The 16,776-nt window shown below is 39.9% G+C and overlaps 1 protein-coding gene across 1 annotated transcript in view; it reads left to right on the forward strand.

Moving 5' to 3' along the window:
- Window positions 1-2,285: 2,285 nt before the first annotated feature.
- LYPLAL1 (lysophospholipase like 1) overlaps window positions 2,286-16,776 on the forward strand; it is a 36,622-nt gene continuing 22,131 nt past the window's right edge. Inside the window, exons 1-2 of the mRNA XM_004700150.4 lie at window positions 2,286-2,392; window positions 11,773-11,872. Of these exons, the coding sequence (XP_004700207.1) occupies window positions 2,305-2,392; window positions 11,773-11,872 (188 nt within the window). The 5' untranslated portion in view covers window positions 2,286-2,304. The remainder of the gene's footprint in view (window positions 2,393-11,772; window positions 11,873-16,776) is intronic.

Here is a 16,776-nt window from a genome sequence, read left to right on the forward strand (position 1 = left end):
GGAAATAAAGGAGCACTTTGATTAGGCTTGGAAGAATCCTGCACAATCTAATAATGACCTTGTTCTGTGAAGACTCAACCCAGATGAAACTCAAAGTGCCAACCTTCTGATATCTCCTCTGACTACCTGCATACTTAGGCTGCTTTTGGTACAGTTGGGAGAGCAATCCAGGACTTCACACTATCGGAGACAGAAGCAGAAGGACTTCTGGTAAAAGCAGATGCCTAAAGGCTACCAGCTTCCTGGGTGGTGCAAAAGGTTTGTGTGTGGCTATTAACCTAAAGATTGGTGGTTCACCCCCCATTGAGTAGTACTGTGAAAGAGAGATGCTGATCTGCTACCTTAAAGATTACAGCCAAGAAAACCCTATAGCGCAAATCTACTTTGTAGCACTTGGGGTGGGTGCCCTGGTGGCATAGTGGGTTATGCGTTGGGCTGCTTACCATAAGGTCAGCAGTACAAAACCACCAACTGCTCTGCTGAAGAAAGTTGAGGCTTTCTACTCCTGTAAGAATTAGTCTCAGAATAACCTCCTCCGCCCCCCAGGGGATTAGTTCTACCCTCTCCTATAGGGCCAATATGGCTTGGAACCAGAATCAATGGCAGTGAGTAGAGTGAGAGCACATGAGGTGACCATGAGTGGAATCTACTTGATGTAATAGGTTTAAGTTGATTTGGGTTTTGTTGGTATTGTTTGCTTGTTTAAAGGGCTAAAGTCCAAATCATAGATTTTTTTCAATTCCTAATTTTTTGGACTTTCATTTACCTACATTTTAATGCACAAATAACTTTTAGTATGACTAAACTAGACTCTCTCTGAGTTTCATTGATAGAAATAACAGTAAATTCATATCACAATAGCAGAAAGAAATAGAGCAGAGTTTTATCAGAAATGATCATGACAATGCAGGAATCTAGAAACAATAATGATCACTTTATTAAATCAGTATCTTTCTGATATTATTGCTATCTCCAAAGAATGGCATAGTGCACAGCAAGATATTTTGGCAGTCGGTGGAACTTTAAGAGTAGATCTCAAAGCCTTACCTAGCATATATCTAGGGGCCTCTTGGTAGGTAGCATTCTCTTCTCCCCTGACCTTTGAGAGTAAACCCAGGCGGGGCTGGAGGGCCTAGAGGCAGAGTCTGTTGTTTGAGTTGGTTATCACGTAGCTCATTGTCTTTGCTGGCCTCACTCAGCACTCTCAGCCAGGAGAAAGGACACATTTAGAGAAATGATTCAGAGTTAATATTACTTATGATTGAATGATTAATGCCTGTAGGCCCATGCCCATGGGCAATGTTGGTACAGCAGTATCAAGCTTGTCTTGGCAACTGATCCACTGATAGAAGCAGTTATCTAGAAAGTAAGGTGATCACGCTCAACAAATAAAAAATCATTCCTAATTGCTTAAATATAATACAGACTACACTGAATGGAAAGCAGGTGTTTAATGGCATGTTATGTTTTCATGAACTGTGTGGTTGAATTTTACTTGAGGAAAGAGTTACTTGCTAGGACTACAATTCTCAGTACTGAAAGTTGTTTATGGTTAGGCCTTTATATACAAAGTAATTCCATTTATAATCCACTTCCAAATTGAAAAGTTCAAATAATAGTTACAAGACTCCACCTTTTCCATTCAGTTACTCTTGGTTATTGGTGAATAGATACAGATTAGAGATGTTCATTGTCAAGGATCTGGCTGTGGCTAAAGCATACTTGTGGTCACGGGTTGTCTGTGACCTCATGGAAAAGTTCATAGTCTGCAGTCAGAAGGTCTGGATTAGAACTCCACTGTGCCACTTTTAAAACAATGTCAAAATATGGATAATTGTACCAAACAGGATTAATATAAAAATTTGATTGGCTTTGCAAACCTTTTTTTTTTAAAAGAAGACACAAAGAAAAATTGTTCTTATATGGCTTAGTGTCAATATAAAAAGTTACAAATATCCTGAAAAAGTCTCAATTCGGAATGTAAAAATAATGATATTAACACTAAATAGGTAATCTCGGATTTTATTATTACAGTTTAAAATCCCACAATAAATGTCTGGAATATAGACATATTAACTACGAGAGTTATACCTGTTGGGTTTCAGTAAAAACAAAGCCTTAGTAAAATGACAACCAAGATTTAAACCCAAGTTACTTAAGGCGGCTTGAGCCAGACTGCGCTGGCAGGGCCACGCATGCGCGCTCCCAAGCGCGCTCCCGCGCGGCTTCGGCGTGCTGCGTGCGCAGGTCCGCGAGCCGGCGGCGGAGAAGCGGAACCTGTGAAACCCGGAGGTGGCAGCAGTGATGGCGTCCGGTTCGCTTCGCTTGCAGAGGAATATGGTGCTGCCGACTGGGAGGCACAGCGCCTCTCTGATCTTCCTGCACGGTTCAGGTGGATGGCAGGTTTACGTCCTGGTTTCCTGCGGCTGGGGAAATGCAGTCCTTCCCATCCCTGCAGGCTGCCCCGGGGAAGAGGCTCTTAGTCCCCTCCAGCCCTGTGGCCTGGCACACAGGAGCTGGGGTTCTTCCCCAGCCGCCTCCTTGTCCTTTCTGTGTTCCTGCCACCGGGCCTCTATCCGTGTTGGCTTCAGGCCCCTGCCCTGCCCGCTCTCTCCGCCATGCAACCTTTACCACCCCCTTCTGTCTCCCCTACATTTAAACAGGGCATGCTAGTAAGGTAAGTCAGCTAGAAGCAAATAAATCATCCAGTGCTTTGCAGCCTCAGTTACTAGTGAGTGGTTTCTTTGTTTCCTGGTATTTGCCATTGTTGTTTTTTTTTGCTCCGGAAGCCTTGACTAATGTAGGCCATTGAAAGACACAGAAACGTCTCCGTTTTTTCAGAAGCACTGCTTCAGGGCTGGAGTGAGAGTCTGGTCCCTTTCTTCTTGTTTCCCGGCCTCCTGGCCCCTTTGTGATTAAGCCTTCAAGTTCTTGTGGTTGCCTTGGAGTTAGTTGATTTCGCCTCATGGAGACCCCAGGTAGGCCCAGCAGAACTGCTCCATGGGGTTTTCGGAAGCAGAGCAGCAGGCCTTCTAAGTGACTGGGTAGGTTCAAACCGCCAACCTCTGCACCAGTAGTCCCGCACGCACATGACATTTCACAGCGGCAAGTTGTGCTTCCACTGCCTGGCTGTCTTCATGTGCACTTAATTCCAATAGACATTTTTCCTCCAATAGGTGTATCTGACCCCATCCCCCACCCCCACCCCCACCCCTCCTGTGGCCTGGAGCTCCTAATCTCTTCATCCCTAGTTCTTATTTCAGGGACAGTTCTTGAGAAATGTGTGGTGGAGGAATGGGATGCAGCCAGTGTCCTCAGAGGGCCTACCTAAAGTTGAAAACAAAAACAAGTCAATTAGTAGCTTGAGTCAGCAGTGGATGGGAGATCACAAGATGGTACATAAATTACTGCCAAATGAATTGTAAAAATAAAAATCTGAGGTTAGGGTTGATTAGGGCATTTGGAAGATGAGGGGCTTCTCGGTTTGTGGGGAACGTGGTCTGAATTGAGGGCTGTGTAGGCTTCAAGACGATTGGAAAGACACCTGGAAAGAGGCCATTCTGAGGTGTGTTATTCCACTCGCAGTGCAAGGGCAGTGCACATGAACTGACTGGGTCGCCCAAGATCTTGGTGGTGAATGTGAGTGATAGTAGAATTGGGATTTGAACCCAGGTTTAGCTGCCCCAGAGGGATTACATGAAAAAAGCCTGAATGAACTAGAACTTACTAGGAAAGAAGGATAAACAGATAAAAAGCAGGACTTGGGGGAAATATGTTTAGAAGGTGGGCAGTCCAATATGAAGGGTGGGTTTACATACAACCATGAGCCTATATAGTACTATTCAGTTTTCAAACTTTCTAGATTTTAAATTTATCAGCCCCTAGAAGTTCCCAAATACCATTCTCCTTCCCCCTGGGAGGCACAGTTCAACATTTGGCTACAGTTGGAAAGTTTGGTGGTTTGAATTCACCCAGAGGAGCCTCCAAAGAAAGGCTTGGCAATCATGTTCCTACAGGTCAAAGCCATTGAAATCACAGATTAAAGTTCTATCTGAAACATGGGTAATGTGAATCAGATCCAACTCAAGAGCTCCTGGTTTGTTTCCTCATAAAAGCATGAATTTATAGTATCTTTTGAAAGAATTCTTAGATTTTTACTTTTTACAAAACTGTCACTGCTGAAAGTAACTATCTCTGTTTTCCATGTGAAACAAATTCTTGACTTTTGAAAACTTGTAATTGTGTGTCTTTGAAGCCCATATTTATATAGTGTGTGAATGTATGTATGTATGTGCATGTGTGCACGCTTGTGCAGGTACACATAATTCCACTTGTACTTTGAAGGAAGAATTTAAAGAATTTTGCCAAGTATTTAGGTATAATGCTTTTCCTATTTAATCTCTGTTAAAATATTCAGTATTCTATTGCTGTGTTTCCCAAAGTGGGCAGTGCCACCCCACTAGAGGCACTGGAACAATCCAAGGAGAGCTGCAAAAGCAGATACCTAAACTTCTTCCTGAGTTATGGGCTGTAGTGCAAAGGTTTTCATTGCTGGATGCTGAGGGTGAGGTGGGATAAAGCTTTTTCTCTTCCTGAAAAGGAAGCAGTCAGCAAATAAATTTGGAAATCTGTACTCTTGGAAGTTGGGCTTTATCACTCAGGTTTGATGTTAGTGATTTTACGTTAGACTTTATTTGTGGACATGAATTATAAACTTAAGCCAACTTAATTTGAGCCTGGACTGCCACTAAAATACAGTACACACACACACACACACACACACACACACACACTTTTAGGAGGTAAATAATACATTGTTGTTTTATTAGCTCAAAGAAAACAAACTCACTGCCATTGAGTCAGTTCTATTCATGGCAACCTTACAGGGCAGTTTAGAACTGCTCCTATGGGTTTCTGAGACAATAACTCTTTACAGGAATAGAAACCCTCATCTTTCTCCCAAGGAGCAGCTAGTGGTTTTGAACTGCTAACCTTGTAATCAGTTGCCCAATGGGTAAACCACTACACCAAGGGGGCTCCTGTTTACCCTCCTACGTTAAATTACTTGACTGTTACATGCTTCCTTGGGGTCCTATGGGTTATAGTGTTAATCATACTCGTAATGACTTAATGCTCGTATCCTACTCTATCCTGTTCATGGAGGCCCAGACCATGCATGTTTTGATGGCGTTCTGCGCTATGTTTTGTATACTCCTTAGCATATGGTTAGTCTCAGCATGCTGTCTGAGGTAACCATTGCTAAAGCCACTAGCAATTTCTGTGTCACTCCTGTAATGGACGTTTTCCAGTCTTCTCATTTGACTTCTCAGAAGACTCGCCATTTTCCTCATACTGCCCTGCTTCCCTTCTCATCTCTTTGTTCCTTCTCCCGTGGGTGCACACATTCTCTCAAGCCGCAGAATTGAGTGGATGCCGACTCATAGTGACCCTGTAGGACAGGGTAGAGCTGCCCCAGTGAGCTTCCAGGACTAATTCTATGGGAGCAGAGAGCCCTATCTTTCTCCTGAGGAGTAGCTGGTGGTTTTAAACTCATGTCCTTGTGGTTAGCAGTGAGCCCACCAGTGCTCCTCATCATCCTCTACCTGGCCATTAATGATGGATTTCTTCAAACTTTGGTCCTAAGCCCTCTTAATACTCTATATTTTTTCTCCCTTGGTTAAACCCTATAGATGCTTACAGGCTGTGTTTAAACCCATAAGAAGACACCTGTGTGTATCTTTAGTTTAGATCTTTGTGTTCTAGACAGGTTTCCCCAACTGCCTGATAGGCATTCATTTATTAATTCTTTTACAAGATAACTACTAAGTAGCCACTGTACACTAGACACTCTACTATGCTCTGAAGAAATAATGATGAACAAAATGAAAGCTATGCTCTTAAAGAAAGAGATGCTTGCAAACATTCAGCTGTCTGGGGGCTGGTGCTACAGTGAGTAAAGCATTAGAAGTGCTAACCAAAGTTAGGCAGTTCAACCCCATCAAGTACTCCATGGGAGAAAGAGAGAGCAATTGTATTCCATGAAAATGTACAGCCTCAGAAGCCCATGGAGCCCCTCTGCTCTGCTCTGTAGGGGCAGTATGACTGAGAGGGTCAGTTTGATGGTGTTCTTGTGGTTGCTGGTGGTGGTACCATGGAGTCGCTACTGACTCAAAAGAACAGAATGTTTCACAGTCCTGAGCCATCCTCACAGTCGTCTCCCCCCCTGAGCCCACTGAGTCAGCCTCTGTGTCATTGTTTTTTGTTGAGAGCCTTCCTCTCTTTTGCTGCCCTTCCTCATTACCGAGCATGATGTCCTTCAGGGACTGGTGTCTCCTGACAATATGCCCAATGTATGTAAGCTGGAATTCTGGGCATCCTTGTCTCTAAGGAGCTTTCTGGCTGTACTTCTTCCAAAACCGATCGATTTTTCCTTTTAGCAGTCTTTGGTACTTCCAATATTCTTCTCCAGCACCAAAATTCAAATGCATCCGTTCTTCTTTGGTCTTCCTTCTTCAGTGTCCAGCTTTTGCATGCATGTGAGGCAATGGAAAATAGCATGATTTAGTCCTCAAAGTAACATCCTTGCTTTCCAGTACTCTAAAGAGGTCCTGTGCAGCAGATTGACCTAATATAATGCAGCGTTTGGTATGGATGGGGGATTACAATTTTAGGTAAAGTGGTTGTGGTGACCCTTACTGTGAAGATGAACTGTAAGAATGTATCAGTGATTGAATCAAGTGCATATTAGATTCACTTCTAGGCAAAAGGAAAGCCAAAACAAAGGCCTTAAGTTAACTTTCCATGATGAGTTATGGACTGGCTTTAAGGTTAGTGTCCGCAGAATGAGACAGGGTGGTAGAGGGTACTGGGAGCCAGGTAGGACAGGACAAGGGTTGTCAAACTACATGAGGGGTAGGAAGTAATCTGCAGCCTGGTGAATCATTCTCTGCTGTAGTTTTCTTTTCCCTCCCTCACTTATTTTCCCATCCCTTCCGTTCACGCCCCTCCACTTTTCCTTCATTTCCCCTCCCCTCATTTTTTCCGTTTTTTTCAAAGAACCCTTTTAAAAAATAAAATCTATTCTTAGCTTATAGCCCCTAAGGCATGTGGTTGAACTTTTCTTTTGGCTGGCTTAAGAATGGTATGGGGGACAGCATCTGACCTTTGACTTCACAAGGGAAAGGGAGAATTGAACTTGACATCCACCCAAAGCTGATGCTATGAGGTGAAGGTCAGACATGCCTCCATCCTCCAACCTTTCTTTTGATCCATTCTGAAACCATCCACCCTTCCCATGGCACTCTGATTTTTCACTGGGCTTAATACTTCTTTAGGATAACCACACAGAGTGCACAGAAAATACTCATGATTGTGTGGTTAATAGACACATTAACATGGTACGATTCAGGATCAAATATGCTCTGGATATAGTTCTTGGGTCAGAATCCGCCCCTTCCCATCCTGCCGGCACCTAGATGTCTCTTTGGTCCTCTGCCTCTCAGCTCTACGGACCCTGTACCTCTGCCCAGCAAAGGCAATGTTAAAAAGTGCCATTTGTGCTGCTAAAGGGTGCTCCACTTTACTATAAGCCTCAGCCCCCTAGCACCGGGCTCTAGCTCCCAGGACCAGCAAACCTGGCGCCCTCTGTTTAAGTGCTGGAGGCAACCCAGGCCACAAGTGAACCTCATGCCTGAAGACACTCAGCTTTCTCACTCTGTGGGCTGGGAACCCAGCTCTGAGTTCTGCTGCTATTATAGCCACTTCTCTGCCACTGCAGAAAGACCTTCCTTGGCGTCACAGCAATCTGTCTCCTGGATCGAGAAAGTTCCTGTTTACAGGATCTCAGGATCCAAATAATCATACTCCACTCCTGGATCTTCTTTCTTGATGGTAGTGAACCCCTTTCCCACCTCTGGTTGGCTCATCTTAAACTTAGCAGAATGACAAGCTGATCAATCCTCTTGTTCAATTTCTATGCACATCATTTGCATGCTTCTACCCAGTCATTTGATGGGAGTTTTAAAAACTATCCTAGAAGAGTCTTATTAATTCACTGTACCACAGGCCACCTGCAGGCTATTGTACTCATCCCTTTAATAAATGGTGTATTAGCCCCCACTATTTCAGTTGCATCTTCTACAATTAGTTTTTTAATCATACCACTGAATCACATATTTCTTTCAGCATCTTCTCCCACTCTTCCCCAGACCCATCAAGAAAAGAGAAATCTAGTGGGGATTCCCCTTTGTGCACCTCTCAAATCATTTTACTGTAAGCGTGAGCATGGGGATTAACCGTTTGTTTTTATCTTCCCCCATTTTAGATAACCAGTTTCTGAATTGTCCATCTCGATCAACCCAATACTCAAAATCAGCATGTTCCTGATTTTAAGAATCTGCCATTCCAAATGGAACTCAGAGCATCTGTACCCAGACACAAAGTCCAGTTCACTCCAGAACAAGCCGTAAAATTGTAACAACAGGTGCCCACGAACCATGTCCAAGTTCAGCCTATCTCCTATTGCTGTGTCTTGCTCGCTTACACACATTAAGTGGACCCAGGTTGTAAGCACAAGTGAGCATGCCAGGTTGTCTGCTTGTTGGCTTGCTTTAGCTTTCCATTCTACAAGGGAGTTTTCTGTAATAGGCACAGAATTTTTCCAACCTTGATATATCCAATGGTTAACTACTTGCCCAACACTGAAAAATCAAGTCTTTTTATTTTTAAATCTTTCCTGAAAAAAGCAAATCTGTTTTCTCAGCAGTTCTAGGAGCGTTTGAATGTCTTTCAATTGGAAATTTTCTGACTGGCATTCTAGGTCGAGCTTAGGTTTCTACTTCAGCCCCCAAACTCTACATAGACTTAAAAGGCCTATTTCTTCTGGCAAAATTCTCACTCCCTTTTCAGCATGTCCAATCAAGTACAGGCTAGAAGTGGGTTTGCAGTTCTCTAATTATAATACCCAGAATTCTTTTCTGTCACATATACTGGCCTATTTTACACTACGTTAAGAGAAGCATTCTTTTAGTACAGAAACACGTGACCCTTTTTAAAACCCTTGAGTTGATCTTCTCTTCATCTTTGGACTGTCCTTTATTCGTAGGCGTATGGCCTTGGGCTTCGGGCAACATGGTTCCGACAGACCTGGCCTCTATTAGGCAGCTTTAACCAGCCATGCTTTTATCTCAGCCCACTTCAGAAGTTGTTTTTCTCCCCTGAGCAGTAGCCTAACATCTCTCCTTTTCCTTTTAGGCATTATAGGTAATACAAACCAAAGTAATTATCGAAGCATCAAAAGTTTCACTTCTCAGGCCTCTTCATTCTTTCTATTGCATACCTCCATGTTTTCATGAAGCTGGAGCCTTTGCATTGAATCCTACAGGTAGCACCAACTGTAAAAATGGTGAGGGGATGGCATGTGACCCCTGACTTCATAAGGGGGAAAGAGAATTCAACATCACGTTACAATTCAGGATCAAAATGCTCAGTATCCAATCACCTCTTAGCTATTCCTGTAGGTATGCCTCTCACTGATCTTTGATCTTTCTGCACCCTTGACCTTTGCCCTGCTTGCCCAACATCACAAAACTTCTTTAGCACTACTGATAAATGCCCACAGGGCACGCTATTCCATCACAAGACTCAATCCAAAGGCACTTGACTCCACTGTGGATCATCAAACCCAGCTCACACTATTCAGTACTTGCAAGAAACCCACTTCACAATGGAGCCTCCGGCCGGAAGACATTTAGCTTTTTCACTCCATGGACGAAAGCTCCCTGCTGTGTCTCATTTTCTTGGTGCTGCAGTTTCTTCGGCGACTGGCGCTGGTGTCTCAGCTCTGTCTCCTAGAGGGAGGATTGTTCATTGTTCAGGGATTTGGGGTCCAAAGTTGTATTCCACTCCTAGCTCATCTTCCTTGATGGTAGTTAGATCCTCCCTTTCCCCTTTGGTGAGCACTCATTTCAAACCCAGCAGAATGGCCAACTGATCTATCTTATTAGCTTTCCATCTACCTTATTGTAATGACCCATCTAGTCATTCGGTGGCAGGTGGAAAAGACTCCCATATGGTGGGGGCAAAAAGCCCTATCAAGTAGTTCACTGCACCACAACTAGCTGTGCTCTGCCCACCCTCTGGTAGCATCCCTTGTATGTTCTACATTAGGGGTGGTGGGCAGCATTTTATCTGCCAAGGGCCATTTGTATATATATAACATCATTCTTGGGCCATTCTGGTCAAACAACCTGTAACAGATGGCTGAAACTGCTTCTTTTTCGTGACTTGTGCCATGTTAGCTGGTATTGATGATACCTAAGGCCTTAGAGGGCTCTGGGACTGGTTGTTCCCCACCCTGCCCCACATGTGCAAATCTGTTGACTGGGTGCTTCCTCTCTCAGTGTCCTTGTTTGGTACGTTTGTTCACCTAGTCGCTCTGGCTGTAAACGTAGTGCTCATCCTTGAAACCTCTCTTTCACCACTAACCCTTCATAACTGTTTTTGTTTTGTTTAGTTTTTGCCAAATTCTATTTCCTAAAAACAAAATAAAACAACAAAACCCTTGCAACACCGTGGGTCATTTGGCAGTGACCGAATTTATCCATCACATTTATTTTGTGACTATTTGGTTAATGTCTCTTTCTCTCTATAACTTGCCTACTCCCATCCCCCACATTATTTGGTAACTACTTTTTGGATTGATGGTCTTTAGGAATTCCTTGATTAAAACATTTAAGTTTCTGCTTTTAACTTTTCTTCCACTCATTAAACGGATCTTAGATTTCCTTCCTTCCTTTATGAAAATATAGAGCATTACTTTATGAATTATAGATATTTATTTTGCAACTTTGGCGTATATAGTCATTATTTTAGGAAATGTAATCCTGTTATCAAAATAAAATTAGGATTTGGGGGGGAGGGGTAGTTAAAAATTATTGTGAATCCCTGTTTTGAAATACTGTTAGTGTTTTAGCCAAGTAAATTATTTTAGAAACTCCCTTAGCTTGTTAATCAAACTTTAAGTTACTCTAGGGATTTATTATTTTTAAGAGTAAGATAAGAAATGGCAATGTTTCAAATCCTATATAGACTCTTTTAAAGAAGAAGATTCTTTTGATGTTTTGGTTCGGAGCCCTCATTTTCATAGAGAACTAGGGACAGCAGAATGAAGCACCTCCCAGTCTTGCCCCATCCTCACACTTGTCCCTGTGAGTGAGCCCATGTGGCTGCCATGGTGTCAGTCCATCTCCTTGAAGGTGACCTTCTCCTTAGCTGCCCCTTTACCAAATATGATGTCCTTCTTCAGGGACCGGTTTGTTCTGACAACACGTGCAAATAAATGATGTGAGAAAAAGTCTCACCATCCTTTTTCCTAAGGAGCATTGTGGCTGTACTTCTAAGACAGATTTAGCGGTACTTCTTTCAAGACAGATGGTTTTTGTTTTGTTTTTTAAGAAAAAAAATAACTATTAATTTTAGTTTATTTATTATATTTATTATACCCATTATGTAAATGAGGAAACTTAAGATCCAAGCTTAAACATGTTTTTCAAAATGAGCACTGGTGAAACGAGGTAAATAAATAAAATTAACTACTGCCTAATAATGTCTAGTTACTTATATTAATAAATTAATTTTGTACAGTTGGTTTTATATGATATATATTTTTTACCTGTTGGCCCAGATTCTGTATGACACAAAGCACTTTTCTGCTTTTAGAGTGTGCTGTATTGTCAAAATATTTTTCTTAATCTGGAATTTGTAATTCACCAGGTGACTGTGGACAAGGACTGAGAAAGTGGATCAAGCAAGTTTTAGCACAAGATTTAACATTCCAACACATAAAAATTATTTATCCAACAGCTCCTTCCAGGTACGAAATAATTTATTTCACTGCTTAATATAACTCTGTGGAAGAAAATGTATCCAAATAGAAGAGCCACCTAGATGTTGAAAAAATATTTTTAATTTTTAGAAAATTGCTATTTAAACTTAAATATTGATTAATGTCTACTCTACCTCATTCTCTCTTTTCCAGAAAGTCATAGAAATTATTTCAGAATTCTTTAACCTTAATTCTATACTCACACATTTTAAATTGGGGTCCTGTGTCAGGTCAGGTCTAGAGAAACAAATTCACTGGCACTCATTTATGTATAAGAAAGATCTTTATATCAAGAAGTTAGTATATAGAAATAGGCATCCAATCCCAGTCCAACTCAAGTCTGTAAGTCCATTAGACTCACCTAGCCACATGCTGGTAAAACAGAATGGTGACGGGAAAACAGGAAAACCACAGTCTCTGGATACAGAGTTGCATGGCTATAGAGTCAGTGAAAGCATGGCAAGGTGCCAACAACTCTAAATCTGGTGGTCCACATGGGGCCACCCTTGAAGGCAGACACATGGCTCTAGCAGGCAGAGAAAAAGAACAGTTCCCAGTGTGTCCCACTCTTACTCCAAAGGCTTACGACCTCAAGGAAGTGTCATCAGGCTACATCTTCATTGACAGTTTGACTCCACCCCTACCCAGGAAGATCCTGTTGACATAATCCCTAACTACCACAGGTCCTTTCATAGACGATATTCTTTCTTTTGCAATTATACTCTTGGGTTAAATTCGGAAGATGAGTAATTTTTTCCCTCTGTATCAGACATTCTCTAAAGCTCTTAATTTGAACAAGGTCCCCAGCATGGCCTAGGGTTCCGCTTCCTCTGATCCTACAGATCACTCATCTTCTAAAATTTCTTCTTCCTCTTTTTCTTCTCTAAGAGGGAATTTAATAATTTAAACAAACACAATCTATCTATAATTTAGTTAAGTCATAATTCATAACTTATATAAAAATGTGTATGACATTCATCTAAACTTAAAAAGGCCTCAAAGAAAAAAGGCCTCAAGTTGAAGGCAAATGTTTTGAGAATGATGAGGGCAACAAATTTACAGATATGCTTGACGTACAATGGATGGATGTATGGATTGTGATAAGAGTTGTACGAACCCCCAATAAAATGATTTATAAAAAAGATTAGAAAAATAATAACAAACAGCAATATGATGAACTCAAACACAGCACAGTAATAAGTACATTAAATACAAATAACCTGAACATTGCATCGTAACACTGGATCAAGATAAAAAACTAATTATAAAAAAAAAGACCTGTACACAGACTTGACCAGTTCAGTAAAAGTACACACCTTAAAGAAAAACAAGAAATATGTGTTGCTTGCAAAGTCAGCAAACAGAATGAGAATGGGAAACTGATGACATCATATTTTTAGATTATATAACCATGATATATATATATATATATATATATATATATAAGTCCAAAAATATTGCTACAAAAGCATAAAAACCTTTAAAAAATTAACAAAATGTCAAATTATCATTTCTCAACACATCCTCTTCCTAGGTCTATACACTTTTGAAGGTGATGTTTCAATCTCTCTATTACTTCCCCAAATGCTTCTGTGTTCCTTGATTCACCCCACATAAAAATGGGAATTTGGATGTCTGTGAGGGACTCAAGTCATGTGTTCCTTTTAAATGTTGAATTTTGGGGAACACAGAAGTCTAAAACGGCTAGAGGGTTGTAGAGTGGATGGGACAAGGTTTCCTAATGAAATTATTGTACGACAGCCTTTGTTACCTTTGATCAAATTTTCAATTTTCTAACAGATTTTTACAAATAAACGCTTGTGATCATTCTGTGTCCTTTGAGAAAACTCTATAGTGATTTCCCTTTTGGAGTTCCCCCAAAATGAAACTGCTAAAACCTGGTGAGATACCTTGGATTTAACTCTCCCGAATTTAACTGACCAGCAAATTCTCTCAGAAGCCACTGTGTTGACTGCATCTTTTTTTTTTGAAGGTACCCCAAGGAGATTAAGACAAGTAGAACTTGTCTGCAGCCACCTAGTGATTAAAGAAACATGTTGTAAACACATTTTGTTCGAAATAAGCTCATGCATATATGAATGGGAACTCTAGGTACAATACTTTATTACCCTCATATTTACACATTTAATAAGATTCACACACAAAAAAGATTCACAATACTGTTGATATAATTTGAAAGTGAAACTTCCTTTTTAAATTCTTAAGTAAGCATCTGTACAGATTTTTATTCTCTGCAAATATTTTAAACTCGGGTTTATAAACCTTTTTATGTTTAAACAAACAAACAAAATGTGAAAACCTATTTATTCCAATGTGATTTCACAGGAGCCCTGGTGGCATAATGGTTGCAAGTTGTAATGACTAGTGCAGTAATGACAAGGTTGGCAGTTCTAAACCACCAGTTGCTCTGTGGGAAAAGGACAAGGCTTTCTACTGTTTGAAATCCACAGAAGCAGTCCTATAGGGATCTGTGAGTTGGAAACAACGAGATGGCAATCAGTTGTGTTTGTTTGTTTGCTTGTTTATACTTGATTTATTGCCTTTGAGCATATTACTACTTGTTCATGCAAAATGCTTAGTAGTGTTTTTCTGCTAACAATATTAAGGAGAAATAGAGCTAGGACTCCAAGGATTTTTTATCTGCCACAGTAAAATTTGACTTATCCCATTTGATAAAAGAGGTAGAATAAATTGATAGTGTCAAGTTGAAGTTTTGTTTATTTTTTTAATTTTAATATAGTTTTAGAAGTGTCTAACACTATGTTAGTGCAAATAGCACTAAGCTTGATCATTGATGAGTCATTCTTGTGCTATAAAAGTAATGTCTGAAACTGTAGAAAGAGCTTGCTACTTACTATTGTTTTTTAAGGGAGAAGTTGGGTGAAACGAAGACAGTGGTATTCCTTCGGCAGAGGGAAAGATGAATACATTCCGATCTAACCATAAATGTAATTGCCTGAAAGATGGTTTTAAGAAGTAATAGCTTTCACCTTTTGTATTACGTTCTAGCCCCAAATTATAGTATGAATTCTGGACTATTTCTCTCAAACCATGAGCCACACATATTTCAGGGAGTATAAAAATCTTCATCTTCACTAAATTATACTTGTTGTATGCTGATGTAATTTAGTTAGGCATAAATTTTAATAAAAATTTTAAATTAGTTAAATTCAGATGATTCACTGAATTCATCATAACTTTTGTTGTTATACAATTATGTAGCAAGTAGCTATTTGGACAGATGATTAGACACTTTAGATCTGCTGCCCAATAAAATTATAAAAGGAGCCAAATAGATAACTTCACATTTTCTAAGAACCATGTTAAGAAAAAACAAAACAGAAACAATTGACATGTTTTTAATAGTGTGTTTCATTTAACTCAATATATTATTTTAGCATATATAAGTGTAAAACTATTGATAAGATAGTTTACATTTTAAATTCACATTAAATCTTTGAAAAGTGAATATTTTGAAAGTATAGCACATCTCAATTTGTATGCTATTTAGTTAAATCTAAATGAAATAAAAATTCTACTGCTCAATAATACTAGCTACATGTTTGCCATGTGAAGCTAGGAGTTACTGTTTGGTCAAAGTAGTTGCAGGTTTTAAACAGGCATTCCCTTACACAATATATTGGTAGCCAGCATTGTGATGAAATTAAAGTTTTCACTTAAATATCTTTTAGCTTATGGTTTTAAGGTTTTTGCTTTTTTTAAGTGACAGGAAACTTTAAATCACTGATTTTCAACAAAGGATGATTTTCATTTGATCCTACAGGCGACATGTGAGAGTGTTTAAAAATAATTTTAGATGTTATAAGTAGCAAGTGGAGAAGGGGAATTGTAGTAACTTCTGACATCTAGTCAATAGAGGCCATGAACGATGCTCAACATTCTACAATGTACATGACAGCCCCACAACAAAGATGTATCCGGCCCAAATGTGACTAACTCCAAGGATGAGAAATCAACTTTGTATCTAAACAAAAAATTAATACTGGTTGCCGTCAGGTTGATTTCCATTCATGGGAATGTCATATGTTTCAGGATTTGACAAGGTTTCACAGACTGTGAACTTACAGAAGCAGGTCACCAGGTCTTTCTTCCAAGGCACAATGGGTGGGTTCAAAACCAGGTACTCCCCTGACTATACCTCAGTCCCATACATCTTATATGACTAGCCTTTTGTTTCTACTCAGAAAAAAACACATGGTGTTTACTGGTCATTTTATTCCTATTTTAGAAAAACAAAGATCTGAAATAAAATTATGAATATTACGAATGCCTTTGAGTCAGGAAAAATGGAGTTGATATTATACTAAAATCAGGCCTTTGTATACTAGCCTTTTGAATTTCCATTAATGGCAGTTTTTACTTTCCAAGACCTTTCTGCTCTCAAATTGATCCTGTTGTACATGGGGTTGTAGTCCTGTTTCTCTATTTAATGATTTCCAAAAGCGAAAAAAGTGAAGCACCTCATTATTCAAAACAATTTGTAATTATCATCTGATAATGCTTTTCAAGCAAGTGCTCTGTGATATTTTATTTTATTTTGTTTATCTTATAGAGCTTCTATTGTGACAGATTACAGTTAACATCCTACTCCTTTTGAGAGCCATTAAATAAAACAGTGACTTAAAACAGACATTTTTAAGGAGAGTAATGCTGGGTACAATTTGCTATTAATATGCAAATCGTGTTTGCAAAAATACTTATCTCAAACCTAGTACCAGAAGTCTCAACTAACTTAGAATTATTTTGTGTTAAGTACCCAATACGTTGCACATTCTACAGGCCTGCTAAATTTCTTTTTTTTTTTTTTTTAATTCTTTTATTGGGGGCTCTTACAGCTCTTACAACATTCT

Source organism: Echinops telfairi, unplaced genomic scaffold (genome assembly GCF_000313985.2).
Source record: "Echinops telfairi isolate 266 unplaced genomic scaffold, ASM31398v2 ScPeMD7_7424;HRSCAF=8462, whole genome shotgun sequence".
Taxonomy (NCBI): domain Eukaryota; kingdom Metazoa; phylum Chordata; class Mammalia; order Afrosoricida; family Tenrecidae; genus Echinops; species Echinops telfairi.